This window comes from Netta rufina (genome assembly GCF_964035555.1).
Source record: "Netta rufina genome assembly, chromosome: 21".
Classification (NCBI taxonomy): Eukaryota; Metazoa; Chordata; class Aves; order Anseriformes; family Anatidae; genus Netta; species Netta rufina.
Window position 1 is genome coordinate 12,217,764 of NC_140145.1, and position 25,566 is coordinate 12,243,329.

Genomic DNA, 25,566 nt, shown 5'->3' on the forward strand with positions numbered 1-25,566 from the left:
AAAGATGACCTTGCTTGAAGCAATTCTTAATAGTTGAAAGCAGCCCAAGTGACCTCTGGCATAACCCCAGTTTGTGGTAGCAGCTTACAACTAGTGGATTCTCTTTATTTTTTTATTTTAAGGAATTTAAATGGGGGCACTAAAGGCTATTGCAAGCTAGCAGGTGCTGTGGGAGATATTTCCGTACCATTGTGGAAGGCAGTTAAACCTCATTTCAATGCCCATTTTTATTACAGTCCCATTTTGTGTACTATTTTGTATTTCGTCTGGACAGGGAGGCATGAAATGAATGTGACTACACTGAGATCACAAGACCTGTTGTAAGCTGTTGTCATACAGTTTCATTATAGAAGACCTGTGCATCTGAACTGAGGACAGTTCTACTGGAGAATTCACATGCATGCAAGACTCTGGTTTGATAAGTGTGCACGGATGTGTTGGTTCCTGTTTCTGTATAGATGTTCCTGCCATGTAGAGTTAGAATTTCCTGGCAAAATAAGTGTGTCTATGTTACTTGAACCAAGCGTCTTTCTGGGTGACTGTGTTCTGATGAATTGTTCTGATGAATAAAGCCTTCACCTTTTTTTTGTTTGTGTCAGGCTTTACAGCCATGCTATGTTTGCACAGCCTGTACCAGCAGATCTAGTAGAAGAGGAGAAGAATCACATGAAGTAAAGATTTCAAACTATCACTCGGTTGTGCACATTGCTGTCACCTCAGTAGCTCTGACTACTCCAAACTGAGTGACAGAAAAGAATGCAATCATTTATGTTCCAATATAAAACATGCCACCCTTCATTTCATTTTCTTAGGCTTGCGATCAGGATCAGTACCACTCTATGTAATTTGTTCGTTACAGCCACCAGCATCTTTTTATGTTCTGCCTTGCAGCACTGCATCCAAACACTGTGCTGTTTGCAAAGGTGAGAGACCTGCTTTAGCTCGAAAACTGTGAAGCACAGAAATAAAGTCTGATAGGCCTTTTCATATCACAGAAAGATTGTCAACAATCTCTGCCTTGTCAACAGTGTTTCCTTACATTTTCATGGATAATTTCATTGTGGTCGTTTTCTGAGAGGTAGGTAAGTCTGATGATGTTTATAGTATGTGAATGGCTTCCTGTGTTGTTGAACTGAGAATTTTATTCTAAGGTTGATGTTTAGTAACCCAAATCTGAGAATGAGTGGGTACACGTGAAAGAGAAATCCTTGCATGTCTGATAGACACCTTATCGTCATCACATAAGTGGTAGGGTCACAGGATAAGCAGTAGCTCTGTGTGATAAATAGCCAAACCATATGGTAGTTGCTGACTTACCTTTGTCTCTGCAGTCTTCTGCTTTATAATCTCTCCTGGCATTTATTCTGACCTTTGAAACTCATAATCAGCTTCAAGCAAAATAGCATCATTAAAAGCACTTTTGTGTCTCCTAAACATCAATTAAGTCTCCTTAGCAAAGTATCAACCTCATGTCTAGTACAAAATGGGGTTTCTCTGAGTGTAGATGAATTGATCAGGGTTAGTGGCAATCCTGATTCCTGTGGCTTGAGTTCTTTTGCTCTGAGGAGGAGCAAATGTTGCTTTGTGTCACTAAACCTTTGTGAGTGTATTGAAATGCCTTTAAGATTCTGCTTGGTTTCCCAAGGTACAAAAGCTACTGGAATGTAATGTTTCTTGCTCCCCTCAGTTTAGACATACTTATTCTTGCCTCATATCACATAGGCAATTAGTCTGTCCTAAAGCAGTTTATGTATTTGACTACCTTTAGGAGTATGGTAAATTGTTGTAGCTTAAATTCATCATATGCAGTGCATTCTTTTTCTTCTGTCATCTGTGGAGTTCTACATGCAAGGTAATTTTTGTGGTTTTGGAGATTTTTATTTCTCTCTATTTTTTTAATTGCCTTTGCTGCTATACCTTCAACTCTGTTCTCTGACAGACAGAATGTTTTGCAGTGGGAGTGGGAGGTGTTAAGTTCTGTGATAGGTGAGTTAATTCCACAATTTCAGACTCCCAGGCTCCCAAAAAGATGCTCTCATCTGCACAGGCAAGATATATGACCTTTAAGAGGGAGGTCATTACATCTTAGCAGAATGGAAAGACTAAGAGTTTCATTCTTTCCTGAAGCCTGCAGGAAGCCAATGCAGTGATATTAGATCAAGTTCACTCAGTGGCATGAAGAATTTATTCTGCTCAGTAATATGAACCAGAGCTATGTAGGATGGCTCTGCATCTGTTTATAGATTTGGGTTTTCAAATGTTTTGCTCCCAGGAAGTCATCAAAACAAAGGGTGGGTTTTTGAAAGCTCTCAGTGTGTTTGAGGACCTGGTTACTGTAGAAAACTCAGACATAAGGACATCAGTGGGAATTAGCCACTGCTATCACCTGCCTACTGTTGATCAGTTACTTTGGGTGCCTACAGGAGAGGTGCCTGTTCCTGTGTCTTCTCATGCCAGATTTGAGAAGCCTAGGGTTCTGTCTAGCTGACGTGTTTGAAAGTTAAATTAAAAAAAAAAAAGGAAAAAGAAAGGTTTCTAATCTGATCTCATCCTGAGCTTTCCTGACTCCATCACTAGCTATTGCAATGTAATCTGTTACAACTCACTGGTTTTTGACTCTGTGTGGGATTTGACTGCCTTTTTCTTTCCCACTGTTGTTTACATAATGTTACAATTAGTATAAATTGGTATAACGACAGTATGAATCAAGACAACTGGAAAAATCTATAAAATGTTAGTAATGTCATCAGAGAGGTTCCATCCAGCCAGGCCTCATTATTTTACTTCATTAAAGCCCTTCCAGTAAATAATAAAACATAAATCTACATGTATTTCTAATCAGTTTCATTTTTGTGACACATGAAATTTCTGTCTTTTTCTGTTGTAGGTCATGATGTATGTTTCTGTCTTGCACAGATCTGTTCAGTAGTCTTATTCATTACATGTTCATCATTATGGAGAAGGACCCCAATTACTTCAGTGTCTGGTGTTTAACCTCAACAATATAGCTGAACCTATGCAGGCCCCAATTGTGGTTATCTTCCAAAGTGTATGATCAGCAAAACTGAAATTTGAAATAAAGGCATCTGTTGATCCCTTTACATGACACACACACATGCACATAGACACACAGCCCCCATCTATTATGCCATGGGACTACTTTGAATTCAGACAAGTTTGTTCTTTTGGGCAACACAATGCCAAAGTTCTAGCCATTGAAATTCCTGACTTGTACTGCAAATCAACTAGAAAACAAACAAAACAAAACACAACAAGCCCTTTTCCCTTCCCTTCCCTTCCCTTCCCTTCCCTTCCCTTCCCTTCCCTTCCCTTCCCTTCCCTTCCCTTCCCTTCCCTTCCCTTCCCTTCCCTTCCCTTCCCTTCCCTTCCCTTCCCTTCCCTTCCCTTCCCTTCCCTTCCCTTCCCTTCCCTTCCCGTCCCGTCCCTTCCCTTCCCGTCCCGTCCCGTCCCGTCCCGTCCCGTCCCTATTATATACAGCAGTATTTCAGACTGCTGTGTCTGAAATAAAAATCTTTTATGCTTCCATAGACTGATCTGTGCGTCGTAGTTTTTGCAATCTCTTAATACTGCAAGTTGATATCATGCTTATCATGCTTCTTTTTTTAAAAATCCCCAATCAAAGTGAGAAAACAGTTTGTAAAGAAGGCCAATATTCTGATAGCAGTCTACTTTACCTAGAGAATAGGAACTGCGATTAAAACAGTGCCTGGAATCTATTTTCCAGTTATTTGTAAGATTTTTATGAGTGTGGAGCAAGGAATTATCCTTCGGTCTGGCATTTGATGCATAAAGGAAAAAGCAACCCACCCTCTCTGCTTCCTAAAGACCTATTATTAGAACACAATTTTCAAAGGAACAGGGCACAAGTAATCCCAGGAAATATCTTGTCTAATGTGTTGCACTGTAAAGATAACAGAAAGTGTTTGTGAGCACATGATGAATCATGGGTTTCCTTTTTCAGTACTCTGTTGAAGATAAATATTATGGCTCCCTATAAGGTGGTGCCTCATGGCCCCGAACAACTATTTTTCATGCCTGATGTCATTTTAAAACTAATGTTTGTGTGATACTGGTTCTGCTTTGAGCTTAGGTGCTAGAAAACTGTCATATTTTTCCAATGAAGAACCTCAGAGTAAAATGGGTCTTCTGGACAGGCTTTTGGAAACACCACTTTTAAATTGAAGCAGATTTAAAGTGTAGAGACTTCCAGAAAGCAATTATGTTTGCTTGGAATTTCCAGGTTTGTGGGTTTATGTCGTTGCTGTTTGTTAGTGGTGTTGTGTGTGTGTATGCGCTATTTATTTTTGTTTGTTTCACACAAATACTAAATGACAAATCCTTTAAATCCTTGCCTGCCAAAGAGGCCAGAATAATCACTTTACTTTTAAATATAGAGAAACTTAGTCACTGTTCGAATGATTTTCTCATGGCTACAAGGAATGATAATGGCAAAATCTGTTACAGAATTAGTTCTTAATTGTAATGCCAAAGTCTGTGTAAATTTACTTCGTAAATTCCACTGAGGTATAGGAATGAAGGCTATTACGTAAAGACAACCTGGCACTTCTAGTTCATAATTGTTTTCTTTTAAACAAAAGATTACTGTAGATTTAATGTGCCATAGTTCTCATAAAGAACTTTATGGCAGTTTCTCTTGTTTCATTACGTGACAGTGGTTATGTTGAGGCAGATGCTGAGATGCTGGACTCAGCAGTAAATCATCACAAATTTGCCATTTGGGCACATTGCAATAAACATTGTTATTTGTAGCTTTTGATATTCTGTATCTTATACATGAATATTTTGGAGAACAATGGCCCATAAGGTAAAAAAACAAGCATCATGCAATGAGTAGGAAAACTAATGAGTGGAAGCACATTTAACAGATATATTCTGTATTTCGAAACAAACTAGTTTGTTGTTCTTGAGCCAATATTGGATGGTTAATAGTTTGACAGTAGAATAAACAATAAACTCAATTAGATTGGGTGTTAGAAGCCTATCAGTTTTATTTGTATAGGTTATCAGTTTCTTGTCTTACATAAAAAGTCACTGCTAGGCACTGGTACACTGTGAGCGTCACATTGCTGGGTCCCAGTCAACTTGTTGTCCACCAGGATCCTCAGGTCCTTTTCTGCAAAGGTGTTGTCCACACTGTCAGTCTGGGTTATTGTTCCCCAAGTGCAGGACTTTGCATTTCATTTGGTTACGCTTCATCATATTCCTGTTGACTGTTTCTTCAGCCTGGTGAGATCCCTCTGAATGGCAGCACAACCATGTAATGTCTTAGCTACTCTGCCTACTTTTGTGTTGTCTGCAGGCTTGTTGAGTGTGTAATCTGTCCATTGTCTAGGAAATTAATAAATATGCTACACAGGAGTGGATCTAGTAGCAACCCCCAGGATGCACCAATGGACACTGGCCTTCAGCTGGACTTACGCTGCTGATCACAATGCCTTAAGCCTGGCAGTCCAGCCAGCTATCAGTTCATCTCACTGTCCACTTATCTGGCCTGTATTTCCTCACTTTGTTTGCAAGGATGTTATGAGAGACAATGTTGAAAGCCCTGATAAAGTTGAGGTAAACAATATCCACTGCTCTCCCTTCATCCACCAAGCCAATAGTCTCATCAGAGAAGGCTATCAGGTTGGTTGGGCTTGATTTCCCCTTTGTAAATCCATGCCGACTACTGCTGTTCACTTTCTTGTTTTCATGTTTGGACATGAGAATAGCCAGTGGAGTAGCCTATCCAGCTGGTCTGCCTGTTTATTCAGATTTATTTATCTATTATTTATTCTGAATTCTTATAATATACTTATTCACAACTGTATCTTTGGGTCTGTTTAGTTAAACGTGTTGAGGTTTTTTAATCACATTTGTTAATGTTAATACCGTAATTAACAGTATATAGTAATTTATTAGTAATTAATATTAGTATATAGTAGTTTGTTAAGTATGTTAATACAGTTGAGCTAACAGATATTGCAGACCTGCTGTTTGAGGACCAAGAGTGTGCACCTAGTGCCTCTGATGAGGTATTGTAAAACATACGGTGTTTGTCTAGAGTGGTCTGAGTATATAATTGACTGTATTGAAGGTACTGAATCTGCTCTCATTGAAGCCAAAAACACTCTAAATTCTTCTCCAAAGTCAAAGTGGACTTTCCTTGTCTTTATAACAGATGATGAACATATGATCCTGTTGTGATAAAAGGTATTAGGAAAGCACTGTGTTTATCTGTGGTATTTCTTCCTGTTTGTTCAGGTTACAAGGTTTTTTGTTTTATTTTTCTGTGAAAATCTCTTGCTCTAAATTTCTGTTACTTCTGTTGTGCATCTTGGTAATGTAGCACTGCAGTTACTGTAGAACTGCAGTTACTAAAGGAACAGATGACGAACAACATCTGTGCTGGTACTGTACATCTCTGCATAGGGACCCGAGTCTTGTTATAAATGTTGCTGTAAGAATGGAGGACTATTTTATATGTAGGACTGCAAAAAACCCTGTTTATTGTTCAGTTTATCCATGGGATTTCCTGTGAACAGATCTTTCTGTTTTGAAACTATATAACTCTATATACCCTTGTCTACCCCGAGGGTGCTGAGGGAGCTGGCAGATGTGATTGCCGAGCTGCTTTCCATCATCTGTCAGCTGTCATGGTCAACCAGAGAGGTCCCAGATGACTGGAGACTTGATAATGTGACATCCATCTATAAGAAAGGTCGTAAGGAAGATAAAGGGAACTGCAGGCCTGTCAGTCTGACCTCAGTGCCACGGAAGGTTATGGAACAAATAATCTTGAGGGCAGTCATACAGCATGTGCAAGACAACCTGGGGATCAGGCCCAGCCAGCATAGGTTCATGAAAGGCAAGTCTTGCCTGACCAGCATCATCTCCTTTTATGACCAGGTAACCCACCTGGTGGATGAGGGTGTAGTGTACCTAGACTTCAGCAAAGCCTTGGACGTGGTCTCCCACAGTATTCTCCTGGAGAAACTGGCAGCCCATGGCTTAGACAGGTACGCCCTTTGCTGGGTTAAAAACTGACTGGAAGACCAGGCCAAGAGAGGGGTGGTGAATAGAATGAAATCCAGCTGGCGACCAGTCTCAAGTGGTGTTCTCCATGTGTTGGTATTGGGGCACACCCTTTTCAATATCTTTACTGATGATTTAGATGAGGGAATTGAGTGCACCCTCAGTAAGGTTGCAGGTGACAACAAGTTGGGGGGAAAGTGTCAGTCTGCTTGAGGGTAGGAAGGCTCTGCGGACTGGGCAGGTTGGATCGATGAGCAGAGGCCGATGGAATGAGGTTCAACATGTCTAAGTGCCAGGTCCTGCAATGTGGTCACAACAACCCCGGGCAATGCTACAGGCTTGGGGCAGAGTGGCTGGAAGCTGTGCAGAGGAAAAGGATCTGGGGGTGTTGCTCGACACTCACCTGAACATGAGCCAGCAGTGTGCCCAGGTGGCCAAGAAGGCCAATGGCTTCCTGGCTTGTATCAGGAATAGTGTAGCTAGCTGGACCAGGGTGGCAATTGTCCACTTGTATTCTTTACTCTGCTCTGGTGAGGTCGCACCTTGAGTACTGTATCCAGTTTTGGGCCCCTCGCTACAGGAAAGAAATTGAAGCCCTGGAGCATGTCCAGAGAAGGGCTATGAAGCTGGTGAAGGTTCTGGAACACAAGTCTTTTGAGGGGTGGCTGAGGGCACTGGGGTTGTTTAGTCTGGAGAAGCGAAGGCTCAGAGGAGACCTCATTGCTCTCTACAACTACCTGAAAAGAAGGTGTGGGGAGATGGGGGTCAGCCTCTTCTCACAGGTAGCTACAGATAAGACTAGAGGGAATGGCCTCAAGTTGTGCCAGGGGAGGTTCAGGTTGGAAATGAGGAGACATTTCTGCTCAGAAAGAGTGATGAGGCATTAGAACGGGTCACCCAGGGAGGTGGTGGAGTCACTGTCTGTGAAGGAGTTTAAGGAAGGGTTGGATGTGGTGTTTAGGGACATGGTTTAGTGAGTAATACTGGTGGAAGGGGGATGGCTGGACTAAATGATCTTGGAGGTCTTTTCCAATCTTAATGTTTCTATGATTCTATGTCTGAAAAAGGTGAGGAATCCAAGTATTTATGCTATCAATTGTCTTTTTTCTTTTCAGGTGAATTATATAGAGCCTCTTTAAGAAAACAAAGGTTACCTGCACAAGGCAGTATTGAAATACATGAGGACAATGAGGTGAGATTGTTCCCCAAAACCGATTGTGCTGATTTTCAAGGACCAGATATGTGGAAATACTCTCTTATTGTATTATGGAATTGTAAGCCTCTTTGATGGCTTAGTCTTTCTTTTTTATTTTTCAGTAAGTGCGCATGCAATAACTGAAAATCAAAATGAGATTTTTACATACTACATAATTTCACTTAGGTGGAAATATGACCCATTTCTCTCAAAAGATGTCTACGTAGTGCTTCAGGTCAAATACAGGCTTTGAGAAGCAGATTTGGTAGCAGTCAGAAAATTGACAGTAACAAAATTACTTTAGAAGAAGCAAAGAATCTAAACAAGTTATGCTCCTTCCAGTTGACTGATTAAGGTCCTCTGTCCCAACACAGGACAAGAAACAGAAATGTCTACATTTCCGTATTTCAAGAATCCGAGGCCAAATGTCCCCAGAAAATGCTGACAGTCTTTGACATCAGATGTTCTTTCAGTTCAGCCCTTTAGCTCCTTGTCTTAGTCATGACTGAACTGCTGATTACAGGCAATTTTTTTTTGTTCCTTTTGACTCCTTCTGTGAAAGCTACCTGTTAAATACAACTGTGCTGATAGACGTTTTTAACAGTTACTTGAGCAATATTGACTTGCTTGAATTTTTACCTCTGTTTTGAAGCCTTCAGTTACACCAACCTGTCAACAGTGCTACTTGTTTACAAGCTGGCATTGGCTGTGGAAAGAGCTACTTTGAGCTTTTAAAGGGAATTAGACTCCTCTTCTGAATAAATGGATGGGGAACATATGGAGAGGGCAATTGTAAATTAGAGCAAGAAAAAGTGGAACCTCAAAAACTCTCTTTTTACTTACCAGCATATCCAATACTGAAAGATACATGCAGATCAGCAAAATGCCTTCAGAGGATGAACATGGGACTTAGAATGAGTAATTCTACTGGAGACTAAAAATCATGGGCTAAACAGATATAATGGCTTTGTGGAACAATTTAGAATTCTCTCGTTTTCAACCATTTGTCTGTCACCATTCTACAGGTGCTGAATTATGTATTTTTTACTCATTCATGCCAACATCTTTTCCACCCCTGCACTTCTACTGCTAAACTGCAGGCTGAAATGTATCTGTGTGCATTTATTTACTTGTCAGTTTTTCTGGTTAATGCTTTGTTTGTTTGATTAATTTTGTGTGTGGTTTTTGTTAAACTCTGAGCAGTTCTTCTCATTTTATATTTACTATTCAAGATTGTGGTTTTGGTAGCAGAGCTGAAGAAGGAGATGCCTAGAACATTGCCTGTTTGCAAGTTGCCATAGTTAATTTAATAAAAGATATGACCTCATCCTGCAAAGTTTTTCCTCTCTTGCACGAGGTATGCTAATATTGGCCAGTTTCTTCGCAAAAACAAAATACTGTGATGGGAAATGCAGTCCTGAGACCTGAGAGTATAACTATCTGAGCTGGTCTATGTTCAAAAGCCCATTTTTAAAAGGTGCTATGTAAGCACATAACTCAAGCCAGTCTTTCCTTAAACAGCTTGCAGTTTAGATAGACTGATAAAGAAAAAGAAAAAGAGAAGAGACATCATCAGAATATAGCACATGAGGGTACAAACCTACCTAATAGATCATGATCACTTCGTAAGACTGGGGTCATAGTAGAAACTAAACTTACATAAATTAATTAAAAAGATGTTACTGAAAATAAATGGAGCTTATTTCACAATATAATATTTGATTATTTTATTTGAACTTCTTTCTCGGTAGATCACCCAAGGTAGCAGTTAACAATCCTCAAGCAAGTACAAGAAGGAAAATAGTTGTCAAGACTTAAAAACAGAGAATTTCCTAATCTTTTCATGTATTAGTAGGTCTTTCTTTGAATGAATACGACTGTCAAAGTTTAAAGAAGAAAAAAATGTGTAACTCTGAAACATGCAAAATGCTTTTCCAGTTTCAAGTAGATAGATAACATATTTTTCTACGTAGCACATGACCTCACCTTCCATGGTAGATTATTGTCTGTGTATTGCATGACAATTCACATACTCACCATTAGCAACAGTTCATTTTTTACTCTCTCAGTAAATGTCTTGTACGTTAACCTCCCCACCCCCTTTTTTTTTTCTTCATTTTAATAAGTTGCCATTCTCAGAAGGCTTCCAGTTTCAAAACTCTTACCAGTTGCTTCTGCTAGATGCTTTCATGGGCATAAATGAAAACATTGGCAAATGTGTTCATTTGTTTTCCTTTAAAGAACCTGTGATGATTAGAGTTAAAATGTTTCCAGTAAATGCAGCAGCCCATTTCACAATATCAAGACATTTTCTTAGGCTGCCTGTGAATGTTGGACATCTCCAGTCTGGACATATTTCCAATAGCTTTTGATGTGCACAAAGCTATAGTCTTTGTTGGTCTACACCTGACCTGTAAGGGTTTTCTGGCAGAGCATAGTGTGCTCTACCTGGTTCAGACATACTTAAATGTGTTGTGTCCCATCCCATCCTCCCTACCCAGCAGATAACACAAAGGTCACAGTGGGGTGGGAAAAGGAATCAATTCTAATTGCTTGTGAACATTAACATTTAGACATAAGGAAGAAGTTTGTTACTCAGAGGGTGGTGAGGCACTGGAACAGGCTGTCCAGGGAAGCTGTGGATGCCCCATCCCTGGAGGTGTTCAGTGCCAGGTTGGATGGGTCTTTGAGCATCCTGGGCTAGTGGAAGGTGTTCCCGCCCATGGCAGGGGGCTTGGAATTAGATGATCTTTAAAGTCCTTTCCAAGCCAAACTATTCTGTGATTATGTGATTAACACCAAATATACCAACACTGTCCCTAAAAAGGCTTCCTCCTTTCTTATTTCCTTTTTTCTCACAGGAAGGAGTTAAACACCAGAAATGCAAAACTCATGTGCTAATTCTGATCCTACATGGTGGAAACATCTTAGACACTGGAGGAGAGGACCAAAGCAGCAAGCTGGCAGACATCAACACCTTCAGTTCTGTGTTTGAAAAAGTCACCCAAGCCCATTTCCCTTCTGCTTTGGGACACATCTTAATCAGACTTGTTCCCTGCCCTGCAATCTGTTCAGCAGCCTTCTCTCTTGTTTCCAAGTAAGCTTATTTCATTTTCAAATGTTTGGCTTTGCAGTTTGGTTTTGAAAGGTTTTCTATGACCTGTGCTTTTCATATGAAATGCCATGAATCCTTTTTAAACTTTTGCTCACTGAATGACTTAGTATGATCTTTCATACTCTGCTACATGGATGTGTTAGTTTAAAAACAAACAAACAAAAAAGCAAACAACAACAACAACAAAAAATTCATGGTGGACTACAGACTATCATCCACATGCATCCAGAAGAAAAATAAAATTCAGAACAACTGGGCAGAAGAAGAAAACTATGATTATTGTTAACTTTTCCTTCATCCATCCTTTAAAACCTGATTAAAAAATGAGTAGTCAGCATTTATCTTCTTCTAAAATGTGAAGCATAGCTAGAACTGCCAACAAATATACCAGCTGACACTTCTGTATCTGATTTGTCTGTTCAATATTTGAGCATTGCAGAGACAGGATGTTATAGAAGACCCTTCTGATAGTTTTAATGTTTTTAGATTTATAAACAAAAATGGCATATTGGTAACATTGGTTTAGGAGTTAAGTGGAGATTGGGAAGCCTTGCTGAGAAACTTAGACTAATTTAACAAAATTATGCTTTGCACTGGAGACTGAGAATAGAAAGAACTACCTAGAATGTTAGTGATTTAACACATTGTCTTGGTGAGAGAATTTACATATGAATATGATTTTTACCCTTTAACAAGAGAAAAAAAAAAGTAATATCTGTTTATTCCCAATAGCAGCTACTACTCTTTGAAACCCTGTAGTGTTTTGCAGTGGGGTATTAATTTATTGCCATTAACCTATAAGAATGCAGTATAAAGCAGTCTTGAATGAGCTACAGAGGATGCATCTCTAAGAAACAGTGCCTTTGGCTAATGAAGGCTTCAGTTCAAAATGCAACTAGGATTTGGTTGCATGCATAGTAAGGGGGATCTGTCCTGTTTTTGGCTGGGGTAGAGTATATTTTCTTCATACTTGCTGATATGGTGCTGTGCTTTGGATTTAGGATGAGAACAATGCTAATAACACACTGACGTTTCAGTTGTTGCTGCACAGTGCTCGCACAGCCAAGGACTTCTCAGCTTCTCTTGTTGCCCTGCCAGCAAAGAGGCTGTGGGTACACAAGGAGTGGTGAGGGGACACAGTCAGGACAGCTGACTCCAGCTGGCCAAAGGGATGTCCCACACCATGTGGCCTCATGCTGAACAGGAAAACTGGGGGGGTTGGCTGGGGTGGTGGCCATTTCTTGGAAATGGGAATTGGTTGGTGGGTGGTAAACAGTTGCATTGTGCATCACCTGTTTTGTGTATTCTTTATCATCATCATCATCATTTTTTGGGGGCGGGAGGGGGGGTGTTGTTTTTTTGTTTGTTCATTTTGTTTTGGTTTTCCTTCATTTTCTGTCCTATTAAACTGTCCTCTCAACCCATGAGTTTTACCTTTTTTCTGATTCTCTCCACCATCCCACCTGGGGGGAGTGTGAGGGAACAGCTTTGTGGTACTTAGCTGTCTGACAGGTTAAACCACAGCACTTCCTAAAAAATAAATCAGTTTTAAGACACTGTGATCTTTTCTGGGCTATCCTGTAGGTTTTGAGCAAATCACTTACCTCTACTCTGAGTGTGCTTTTTCAAGTAGGCCAGCTGGGGATGCTTATAACATACATTAATAATTATATGTTTTGAAATTCCTGTGTGCATGCTTGTGCAAAAGATACTGGTGTGGTGAAAAACTATTATTACTATTAATTTTAACAATTGTTATATGTATGGCAGTAACAATTTCAGATATGCACTCTTTTTGACAATGCTGTGAGACTTCAAAAATGACATGTAGCAGCTCCTTTTCTCTATTGTTATTTATCCCTGTGGTCCAAGTGAAGTGAACTTCAAATAACAAACAGATTTTTTCACTGCATACATCCACTTCAGTGCCTGTTCTTCCTCAGTTACTTTTTCAGTCCTAGAATTCAATCAATAGATGACAGGACCTTTTCAGGTAACACTTTTTGCCTTAGTTGTATTTTCCCTGAGATAAGTATTTTAGACAGAAGTGTGCTAATCTTGTCAGCACGACAGAGAAAGGAGGAAAAAACATGCTCTTAGGCCTGATTCAACTCTTCTACAAGTGTAAATCAACAGTAACTACTGAACTCTATACTGATGGCAGAGGAGACTCAGACTTGGCTGATTTCTTCTTTTCTAAACAGAGGGAAACTTCTGTTGGTTTTGTCCAGGGTTTCCCCTAAGTGACAGTCACTTTTATAGCCTTTCTTGCAGTATAGCACCTAAAGTTACATTTGAACTTGTAGAGCAGATAATGCTGCAGAAGAGGAGAGGATGTGAGTTTTCTACAAACGCGTTTTGGGCCTTAAGAAATGGGAACAGTGATGATTACTGCCCAGATGACAGGGTTGGAAAGGAGGGGTTAGAGTAGAGGTTAAAGTTCTGAAATACCAGCTGGACTCAAAGCTAAGACAGCATGCAGGAAGAAAAGGGGGCAATGTGTAGACCAGACTGCTAGAAGGTATGTCTGATTGTTCACATCAAGGGGGAATACACCAAAACAACTGGGAAAGCAGTATGTGTGTCCCAGTTGCTGCCCTGCAAGGAAAGAAAACTAATAGTGGAAGAGGAGTTGCAACATCAAGAGGTGTTTGAAGGATCCCTCTGCAAATGAGCCATTTATTAACACGGGGATCAGAAGTGTCTCTTAGATATCCACATAAGGCAGTGCTTGCAGGGCTCAACTAACTGGAAGAAGAGCTGGTAGAGTGGAAGGGCTGGTGACAACCCAAATGAAGAGAGCTCCTCCCTTCTTTTGCTTTGTTTTTTTTTGATTCCTTCTTGTTGCAGCCATCAATGCTCAGCCAAACTGAAAATAGCCAAGGTAGATTTTTGAGTGTTCAGTTGAATCATTCCCAGAACTGAAATACAATTAGTACTGCCAAGGTATGTTCTTGCCTTCAACCACTTGTAATGCATCCATTTGGTGCTGACAGAAGGAGAGATGATTATCGGCTCTCGCAATTTTGCATCATGCCAGCAGCTTTCACAGTCAGAACTGAAGGAAGCAGTTGTGGAACATAAATTTGTGGTAAACATCCCACTTAGCAAACTGTGGGTGAGGAGGTGTGTTTTCAATTACTGAAATATTCATCGGGTGTGAGCCAGATTAAGCAGCAGCACAAGATTTCATGTTTGGTTTGAATGTATCCTGAATTCTGTGAATGTGCAAGCATAGTGCATGCCAAGGTAGAGCAACCCCTCTGTTTGCCTTGGCACAGGTTTTGAATTACAATGTGTCTATGTGCTGAGTATCTGGGTTCAGACTAATCCCACTGGGACCTTTCATCTGAACACGCACAGGCAGTTCTCCTCCCTGTCTTGCAAAGAGGGGGGTTAAAGAAAAGGGATCTTTCAGGGAAAATTCACTCCAACCAGTAAATGTTTTAGATTGTTTAATCTGGTCTGCTTCCATCTGCTCCCATCACTTTCAGTTTCCTGTATCTATTGTAAATCAGAAAGACACTGCTTATGCAGCCTGTGTGAATCTATAACGTATGAGTGATGTCCTGTGACACCTTTGCTGCTAAGGACAGGTAAGGTTTAAAACTAAGTTCCATTGTAGTTCCAACTAGATGGCTTGTGAGCCATCTCTTCCCTTTTCAGGGAAACATGTCACTGAGTAGATCAAAAGTTAGGCTTTTTAATAGATTGATTTGATGAGCATACATTGATTCACATCTCAGACTGAACCTTCTAAATTACAGAGTTAGCCAAACTGGGTAACAATTGCAATTTATTTATTTATTTATTTTAAGAAAAAAGCTTACATTGTAGCAGGCGAAGGGGCAAAAGTCAATCTTAACAGGCATGGGTCACTGTAAGTTGTTTGTCTAGTTGTTGACTACAATGGCTTCTGTTTACTTCTTGGTTTGAATAAAACCTTATGTACCTGACTAAGCATGACTGACTATGTACATCCTTAATAGTTTTGAGTAGGCATTTTAGGTCTCATAGACATTTAAATGGATGTACAGAGTTAAGCACATGCTTGAGCATTTTTGTGGACTGTCTCATTCTTCTGTTATTAGTCTTCTATGATTAGAGTTGAGGCATAAACTGGAAAGCCCATCTATTTCTTTGCACAGCAAAGCATAAAGAAAGAGCATTGTTAGAATCTGATTACACAATAAAATAATTTAAAAGACAGGGAAAGTCTTTTAGCGAAAGAGACATTGCCTCTGAACTGTGTACACTCTTTGGTCCAACATACCTTAAACCTAGTGAGGGTCTTGAAAACTGGCAAAATCTATTTCCAGAGCAGTACCAGGTTTTTGCTATAGGGCATTATGTAAAACAGGGATGGTCTTAAGAGGAATTAATGCAAATGCTCAGCCTGGAAAAATCCAAACGTAAATAAGTGACTTCACTGTACAGCAACAAGTGTGTACAAGACAAGGTAATTTTCTAGGTGTTAAAATTTCATCTCTTTTAATAAACTATTAAATTGCACAAGATGCATTTTTCAGTTAAGAATTAATACTGCCTAATTCTGGAGTTGGTATCAACTCCCTGACTGAAATTCCATTTTTAATGCTTGTGGATGACATTGCTACTGTATTTAAGAGTTTAGCTAGTTTTAACCCTGTGAGCTAAGGCAGTGAGATGTCTGTGAAATGTAGGCACAGAGGAGCTAGACACTTGCTGAAGGTAAGAAATCTGTGGCAGAATTAGGTCTTGAAATACGTTTGTTGTTACTACACCAAAGAATCACTTTCCTTTACCTCCTTGCAGACCAAACCTCGTGTTTAAACAAGAACCAGACAGGAAAGTTAATGACCGCAGTGGAGCACTACGTTGTTTTTGTCTCATATATATAGAGGTAGTATTTTCTTGAGATTTTCTTCCATTTCTTGAATTCTTAAAGAACTGTGCCAAGAAATATGGTTATCCAACTAAATTACTGACAGTACTTTGCTCACAACTGCAAAATGTTATCTTGTTCCCACTGTTTGTTTGCCTTTAGCAGTACTGCAAGAAGTGGGAGAGAAAAGCCTTACCTGATTGAGGTGAAACATACTTTGCCCCTTGGTTGTCTGTGTAGTGTTTTATCCTTTCATTATTCACCAGTGGGCAAGGTCAAGGTTTGATAGTTATCCAAACAAGTGTTCCCCCATAGGTGATTTTCCCCTCTGCTGTCCCCTTTCACCTCTGCTGTGGCCAGAGACTGACCTAAGGAAATTATGAGGGACCTGTGTTTCATCTTCACCTGTATTTAGCCACATGCTTTCTACATTCAGAAAAAGTTTCTTCCTTTTTCCTCCTTTCTGTTGCTCCTGCTCTGCTTGAAAATTACCAAATCACTGGAGTGTGTCAGCAATAGTCAAGTATGGAAACGTTCTGTGAAGCTGAGGATATGAATACAGACTGACCTTCATACTTGAGCATTGCAAGTCATCTTTTCTTCTTCTGTTACCCTGGTGATAGCCCTGAGGATGCAGATTTTAGCAGAGACACAGACTTTAACTCCAGTTCAGGGAGCTCACTTTTCAATATTGTGATAGCCTACAAAGTTCCTAAAAATAGTGACTGCAAAATAATGTTGAAGTATATTCAATTTGCTTGCCTATGGCTTTGGATGAACTTTGGATGAGCTGAATTGTTGAAAACACTTCTTACTGGACAGTCAGCTTACTGGAAGAGAATCTGGCACACAGTAATGTGACTTTCACCTTTGACTCCACTCATCAATAAAAATCAGTTGAGACATGACTGACAGATTTTCTGAAAAAGTTGCAGGGTACACATCCAAACTAAAACAAAACTGGCATTCTGACAAATTTAAGCTTGCATTTTCTATCAAGTTTCCACCTTTTTGCAAAATGTTACTCTGCAAACAATTACATGTAATTTCAGAACCCAGGCAATTCTGTTCCAGCTGTTTGAATGGGCGGAACATTGGAAAAAATGTTTTTATACACTTTTGAACAATGTGCCTGTCACATGTTCTGTGAAACAATACTTCATTGTAATTATTTGATCCCATTTTTTAATGTAGTGAATTAGTATATGGGGGGGAAGCTAAAAGGGAATAATAATCTCTTCATTCATCTAAATTATGTCTACTTTTACGTGTAAAAATAAGGTTGAAAAATTGCACCATGTGTGCTTAATTACAGGAATGCCTTCTAGCATTGTCTCAGTTTTGTGAAGCAGTAACTCCATGATTGTTAAGCTGTTGAGTGTTGTGAGAAAATGATCCTTCCTGTACTTTCATTGTCAACTGCAATAGCCAAGCCCATTTCTGTTAATAAGTAACTGTTCATTAACTAATGCTGTATGATGCCTTTTGCATTTTTCCTGATGATAGCATGTTCTTCTTTAGTCTAAATCCCTACAGCTATGATGAAAGCTGTCTCAGCAGCAGTGAAGACCACATCCCACTGGCTGCCTTGCCCTTGCTGGCTGTTTCATCCCCTCAGTACCAGGATGCAGTTGCCATGGTGATTACTAGAGCAAACCAAGTTTACAATGAATTTCTCAAATCTGCAGATGGGGTTGGTTTTAATGGACAGGTAGGACTATTCTTCTCCTACATCAAAGTAAAATTCCTTTAAAGTAAGACTGTTTATTGTTAAACCACTTCTGATCTGTGTTGATGGTTTTGAGTTATGAGTGTGGGAACAATACTGTAAATGTGATGTATATGAACATTAGCTTGGAATTGTGCCCAGCATGAGAAAGACCCTTCTGGAATCCTATGCAGTATTTTACCTGGACTTACTCAGTTGGTAGAAGATATTATACCTTCTCCCATGACCATTTTGAGTCCTAATCTCTTGTTAATTATTGCTGTGAGCTCTGGTAATGTTTAGGAGCCTTAGTTGTGCAATAAGAGTGTATTATGCTAAGCAGTGAGCAAGCCTGCCAACTCAAGACAAGTGCTAATCTATGTTACCAAGTTCATCATCACACACCTGCTATGGATGTTGGAAGAATTGGGACATTAGCACATCTCTAAGAGCAAAAGGAAATTTAACAGTTATTATTTATTTTTTGCCTCCATCACAGTAGTAGTAAAGCAGTTGACAGTAAAGAAACCCAGAAAATAAATATTCAGTTGCTGACAGTGTTGCAGGTTTCTTATGCAACTCAGGGATGGTCATTTATTTTTTTCAGTCTGATCCACTCCCCAGTGAAGTCACCTGCAGATTTCTTCCAGCTGACATATGTCGCAGTTATTGTTCCTACTTCTCCATCTCTAGACTAGAAAAAGTAGTACTTTCCTGCTTCACATACAATAAATATGGTACTGCTACCCTCTATAAATTACTGATTTTTTTTTTTTGTGATGGGGCCCTATACATAGCTGCAAACATTCACTTCCTTAAAGTACAATGACGTCCAGACTGCAGAACAAAAGAAAAAAACAATTCAGAATATAGTATAATCTTTGAAGGAAAGCATGTGTCTTATAACACAGATTATTTTCTGTAGCAATAATAAGATTATGCTGTGGCATTTTTAGACTACAATTTGGTCTGAAGCCAGTTTTACTGTTCACATCAAGCTATTCTTGCTTGAAACATGGAAACAGTCTATCTTCAGTGATAGAGCATTATAAAATGTGAGATTATGAAAAGAGGAATTATACAAGTTACAGAAATGATTGTAAAAATAATTATCAGTAGAATTTTTTTATTTGACAAAGAGACAAAGAAATCTCCCTGTTTTTTGCTGCAGACTCAGAATTAGTATTATACGTGCAGAAGTCATGACCCCTGTACACTCCACAGAGTTCTTACCATCAACAAATACCAGTATTATTAGAATGGAAAAGTGACTTCTCTGTGCTGTCTGCAGTTCTTTGCTGTGTTCCTTAGATAGAAATCTCAGTTCAACCTCTGAATAAATCATGCATTTCTAAAATAGATGCCATATAACCCGACTTCACCCTGTGTGTCTCTTTTCTCTCATATTTTGGTCTCTTTTGTCCATTTATATTGAAAGTTCATCAGATCAAAGGCTGCCCATTAGATTTTATGCAGCATCTGGAACAAATTATCTCCATTACCTTAGTGCCAATAGTAGTGAGGATTAGAAATGGAATGTAAATTCATGGAGATATCATTAATCTCCAACAAAATATGTTGTTGGTTTTAATAAGGCTACTGGTCTCCATGTGATTTTCAGTTCTTTGTTGACTTCATTGAATGTTAATAAGAATCTGAACATCAGAGATTAAATCAGTATTTCGGTTAATTATATATTACTTTAGAATTAGAGTTATCTTAGGATAGATGTTACCTTCATGTATTTTGATATATATTTTTTTTTAATCCTGAGAAATGTGTTTTTAACTGTTAACTCTCAGTTAAGAGAGCCTGGTATATGGAGATACACTGAGAGGGGCTTGAGGTTATTTTCCTACCTGCATCTCAAAGTGCTCTCTTTTCCTAACACAGTTCACTTTGAAGGTATCATGCACAACATTCTGGTATTCCAATTGTGTAGTTTGGTGTTGTAGCCAAGATGATTTAAGGCTACAAGCAAGTTAAGGTCTGTAAGGAGAAGTAATTTCTTCTGTTAAACTGATTGGAGTTGGGAACAACAGACTGGGTGTTTTCTTCAGTTTGAGAAACATACAGAATAGGTTGCTGAAACTGGTGGAAGAGAGCAATTTGTTAACAAGGAGAGAGGTATTAGAGCAGTTATACCTCACAAGAAAGAGGCAGGGGGACAGGGTGAAAGAATTGTCTCCTTGTGGGGCTGTTAAGCACAATCAGCTTGTGAGGTAGATTCTAATGTTCCTTAAAATTACTTCAACTACCGAATTGCCAATTTTAATATCTCATTTATTTTAATTCCCAGGCCCGTATTTTGAAGGTAGCTTGTATGTTGATATTAAATGTGAAGCAAGAGTGAGTCTCATTTTAATACCTCATTTAAAAGTTCTGTTCCCTTGTCCTGACAGGGACAATACCAATTTGTTTTTAATTAGTTGAAATCTTCTACCCTATCTGACTGCAGGAAATGTTAGGTAGCTTAAAATCTGTAAGATGGTTCTCTAGTGATCTGGACTTTTTAAGCTGGAAGCAGGCTTTAAGTAGGTGAAAGAATTCTGGCCCATTTGGAAGAGCTCCTTGCTGGTCAGAACAGCCTCTGGGACAGATATTCTTGGCATAGGGCATATGTCTGTAGATCAGTTCCTCAGATGAGAGGAGACAAAAGAAAGTGACTACACGTTTTCAGCTGCAATAGGAACTACACTCTAAAAAAAACAGGAACAAGGGTGTAAATTAAGACAGGAGCTCCTATGCAGTGCAGTGATGGTTTTTGTTTCTTGTAAAACACTTGCTACATCCCACGAAGTATATTTTTATTTCCTCAGGTGTGTCTTGTTGGTGACTGCATTGGAGGAATTTTGGGTTTTGATGCCATCTGCTATAATGCTAATAGAGCTGATGAGAGTCGGAACAGTAGCAGGAGAGGAAGCATCAGCAGCATCCAGGTGAAGAGAATAAAATCTACTAAGCTGAAATCCTATAGATTCATTCCCTGGGGGGACAATTGGAAATTCAGGTCTATATAAACCAGAAAAAAATCAATGATTTGGTAAATTGCAATGATAGCACAGGATTTTTCTCACATATCAAAAAATTGCCATCTGAAAATAAAGTCTGCATATTCAATTTTATGATGCATAAAAATCACTAGTGAAGGCTTTATTGGTAGATCTGTAACGTTGGGCTACAGAGTGTCTTTTATTGCATACCTAATCCCTCACTGTAGATGTAAATGTGTCATCTCAGTAATCACAGGCTGCTGTTTTTCCAAAATATTCTTTTAAAAAAAAAAAAAATTGAATTCCAGACGCTATGGAATCAATTATGCTAGTGCCTAGGGGTAGTCTAACATTATAATATGCTCATGAATAAGTTCTACTGACTGGTGAAAGACTGCCTCCTTTTTGATGAGGAATTAAGTCACCTGAGGATGTGTGAATGGACCACTGAGCATAACTGAGTCTCTAGATGAGTGCTGTATTTGGGGTGAAGGGATGATTAATTCTGTGGTCCAGGAAAGATTTTATTGTAGGAGAAGAGCATTTTTTTTAAATTCTACTTGCATATAGGAAGTATGACTGTGTTCTCCACTTAAGAAAGAAAACTGGAGTTTAACTAATCTTACGTACTTCAGACTCAAGTGGATATGCAGAGTGTTGGAGTTGACACTGGATGAGATGCCTGCACTCCATTCTTTGATGGTTTTGTGACACTGGCTAAATTGTTTCCTCTTATGACTCTTCAGTTACCTCTCTCCTCAAAAATGGGATCAATTATACCAGCCTTCTCAGTTCATTCAGAGTGTGTTACAGAGTAGCATGTGAATATGGTAGCACTCTCCAGCGAAGACACATCCTCTAAACATTTCCAGGAGGCAAGTTTTTCTCTGACATGACTGTGGAGTCTCAGCAGGAAACCTTTGACAGTGCCAGCACTGAGGATAGTGTGTTGCAAGCAACATAAACGGAGAAATCGACCTGCTGGAACCCAGTCCTGCAGTGAGACTGATTATAGAAAAGTTGCTAATCAGTCTGAGAGCAGGGATCAGACTTTAGGAAGACAAGTTCTTTTGACTTCACTGCTCTTGCTTATAGTTTCAATTTTCCTTCTTCCTTCTTTTCCATGATATCACAGAGCTTCACTTCCCAAGTCTCTCCCCAGCTTTTCCTTCTTCTCCTCCCATTTTCATCTCTAATAGTCTGTAAATTCAGAAGAACTAATAATTCCTTTCATTCCTTATCTTGTCTTCCTGCCCATTGTTCCCAGCTTGCTCCTGTGAAACACAATCAGGATGCCCCTTTTACTTTTTTTTTTTCCTTCCTTGGTATCGCCTGTAGAAATGGATCTCATTGGAAGGCTTTGAAGCACAGAAATATGAGGGAAATATTTTACAAATGTCAGAGGCGTTTGTGAAATAAAACTAACTGGAAATAAGGATGAGACTGGGGTACTCTAAACCAGTTAATTGTATGCTCTGGTTATGAACCCTGAAAATAGAGTAAATAAGGTACCTTCAAACTCTGGTTATTTCAAAGTGGTTTATAACAATAACTATGATTGGTGATGCAGTGACCATTACATTCTCTGAATAATTCACAGTTTCAGGCTCTATAATAAACTATTTTTGGGGAGAGAAAGAGGGACTGATAATTTGTCACAGCAGTGTAAATAAGGAATTAGAGTGGTACATTCAGTACTATCACAGGTGAATATTTATTGTTTTGTGTTGCGGTCTTTTCTGTTTTTTTAGTTTTCAATATACACTACATATCAAGTGAGGCTTATGTGTAATTAGTAGTGATTTCCACAGTATAGGCAGAAATGTAAGTGATTACTGAGATCATGATTGTTACCTGTACATGTCTTTCAGGGGCAGTATTTAAAAATGTGTCTTCATGTTCAATAAAAGAACCAGCAGTAGAGCAAATGTCACTCTGCTCAGACCAGACTAGTAACTCTTGCCCTATAAAAATCAATTACATTTTTAAAAGTTAAAATGCTTAGCAAATAAAGCCAGTGTTATCATCATCGTCACCATCATCATACCACTCCGAGAGATTTTTAGGTATAGCAGGATGAAATGACCTTCATCAGTCATTGGAGGTGGAAACCCAAAGTCTTACAATAGCAAACTCTGCACTGGGTTGGGAGTACTGTATCTGTTGCTGTCTTGCTGCAACAGCTAAAATACTCACCATCTTGAAGCAGACAACCCTTCATTAGGACAAATAGAGAAAGGTGATGATTTGAACCACATGGATAAATAATACATAAAAACCAACTGTGGATGACTGATTCAGATCCTAATTATTGATTGCATTTTACTGCAGATAGGATTTTAATTGTGGCATTTGGGGGCATTGAGAGAGCTCGTGTCAAAGGAATAACAGGCTTTTAATTGTTTGTAATGTAGCATATGGTCTTTACACTGATCATATCAAACTTCTACTGTATTACCTGCTGTATTTTTAAGTGGTTTAATATATTTTCCAGAAATGTTTGACACACTTTGATCTGGCTGATACAAATGCTGAGTTGGCAAAATTTCTTTCATGGTATGCAAGAAAGACCATCATGAAGGTGAACCTAAATGCTCCAACCCATGACATCGAAATTTAGCCCCTTGCAAAATATGACCTGAGGTTATCTTGTGATGCAAGAGAAGAACACACTCTCTGCAAAGAGAATCTGTTAGTGAAGCTTAGTGGACAAAAGTGAATTGTTGCTGCCTTTCAGAGATGAAGACATTAGCTTCCATTAGTAAGCAGTCTTACCAGCTAGTTCTGTGGTGTCACAAGCTAGTTTTTGAATACTGTGAAGAAATAAGAGTGACTAAAACAAGTGTTTGGTTTTACATTACTATCATCTCTATGCCTTTTCAACAACTAGCCCTCTTCCTAAGGCCACCAGTAAATCAACAGTCCTACACCAAAATGTTTCATGATCTTGAGATTTTTTCATCTGCTTTTTTTCTCTGGCAACATCAAGGATTCCTATTTTTTTAGTCTATTGACAGCAGTGACTTTTTAAAAAGTAATGGGAGCTGAGATGCTGATGTATCTGCCACATGGTTTTAACAAACAGAGCATTAAAATGTCACCAGGGTTTTCATGAGGCTCTGAAACTTGGCAGTACTTACGTGGTTTTCAGAAGTCACTAATGGTATGATATTTAAGTGCTTTGCCCATTAAAAACAGTGGATTTATCAGAGGACTTCATGGGCTTTTTGTTCAATCTCTAAAAATTCCCTTTCAGCTCTGTGTGTGGGTTCACCTCCATGTAGTGTATTTGAATATTCTTAGCATTTTAATAAATTAGTTAATAGTAAAAACATCTGCCAAATTGGTATTTTGGTCAAAGGTTGCATGCAGAATATTTGTAACATGCAAGTTTTAAAATTAAAACCATAAAAATACATATATTTTCATGACATTTTTGGTTAGGAACAAGCTAGAGATCAGAACTCATCATGGAGGCTATGAGGTAAATAAAAACCTTTTGACTACTGAATCAGTTGGAAGTAGTCATGACACATGAACAGATTAAGACATGGCATTCACAAATGTTCCTCAGAATTCTATAAAAACAGTCCTGAGAATCTATAAAATAAAGTTCCTGTGTAAACTTTATCAGGAAAGTTTGGACATAGAAATTCTGGCTTTAGAAGAACCCTGGTGTTCTGCAGAATAGATAGAGATGGTAAAAAAAGCATTGATGTTGTAACAGAGCTTCAATGTAGGATTGTATACTGCAGGACATGTTAAGCTATGTAGAGTCAGTTTCAGAGTTTTAAAACAAACAAGCACCAACAAAACAGAAATGAAACCAAAAACAAGGAGGACCTGTAGTTGGTTCTGGGTTGAACTCAAAGGAAGCACGTTTTATTTACATGGGCTGCTGCTTTTGGTTTTCTGTCACTTTAGTGTACAAAGCAGCAGGGGCAGTTATCTCCCAACACACTGCAGGAGCTCTCCCCTCCTACACGGCCCTGTGGAACAGTTCTCTGCCTTTTAATAATAGTAGCAACTAAAAAGCCAGAAGTGAAGCTTAGTTTTAACAACATAGATGCAGTTATTATTGCGCAAAGCAAGGTCATAAATCTTACACAGCTTATATAGCTTATACAGCTTATATAGCTTATACAGCTACAGAAAGTTGGCGTGGTATGAATTTTGCTACATGTTACCATGAAATGCAGATAAAAATCCTACATGTATATATATATGTATGCATGTAATATATGTAATATGTAATATAATCCTACATGCATGAAATATATAGACAGGAATATGTGCATATGTAGGATATGTAGACAGGAATAATTGTCTATGAACATGCTGGTCCTAAATTTATCTTATCCAAGTTATTAGGATGCTAATGTTAGTTGCATGGTATTACTCATGCAAGTTGGAAATTAGGTTGGAAACTGGGAAAAATTATGGTAGGAAATTAGGAGAAATTTCTTCCCAAAAAGAGTGGTTAGACATTGGAACAGGTTGCCCAGGGAAGTGGAGTCACTGTCCCTGGGGGTGTTTAAGGCAAGGTTGGATGTGTTGGTAGGGGGGACGGTTGGACTTGATAACCTTGGAGATCTTTTCCAACCTTAATGATTCTTTGATTCTACAATTCTATAC

General features: G+C 38.9%; 1 protein-coding gene across 1 annotated transcript in view; it reads left to right on the forward strand.

Moving 5' to 3' along the window:
- Nucleotides 1-25,566, forward strand: part of PITPNM3 (PITPNM family member 3) — a gene marked incomplete at its 5' end in the record, with an annotated part of 80,731 nt that overhangs the window by 29,459 nt on the left and 25,706 nt on the right. The window contains 4 exon segments of the mRNA XM_084299958.1: nt 8,172-8,248; nt 11,113-11,348; nt 17,752-17,941; nt 20,758-20,877. Of these exon segments, the coding sequence (XP_084156084.1) occupies nt 8,172-8,248; nt 11,113-11,348; nt 17,752-17,941; nt 20,758-20,877 (623 nt within the window).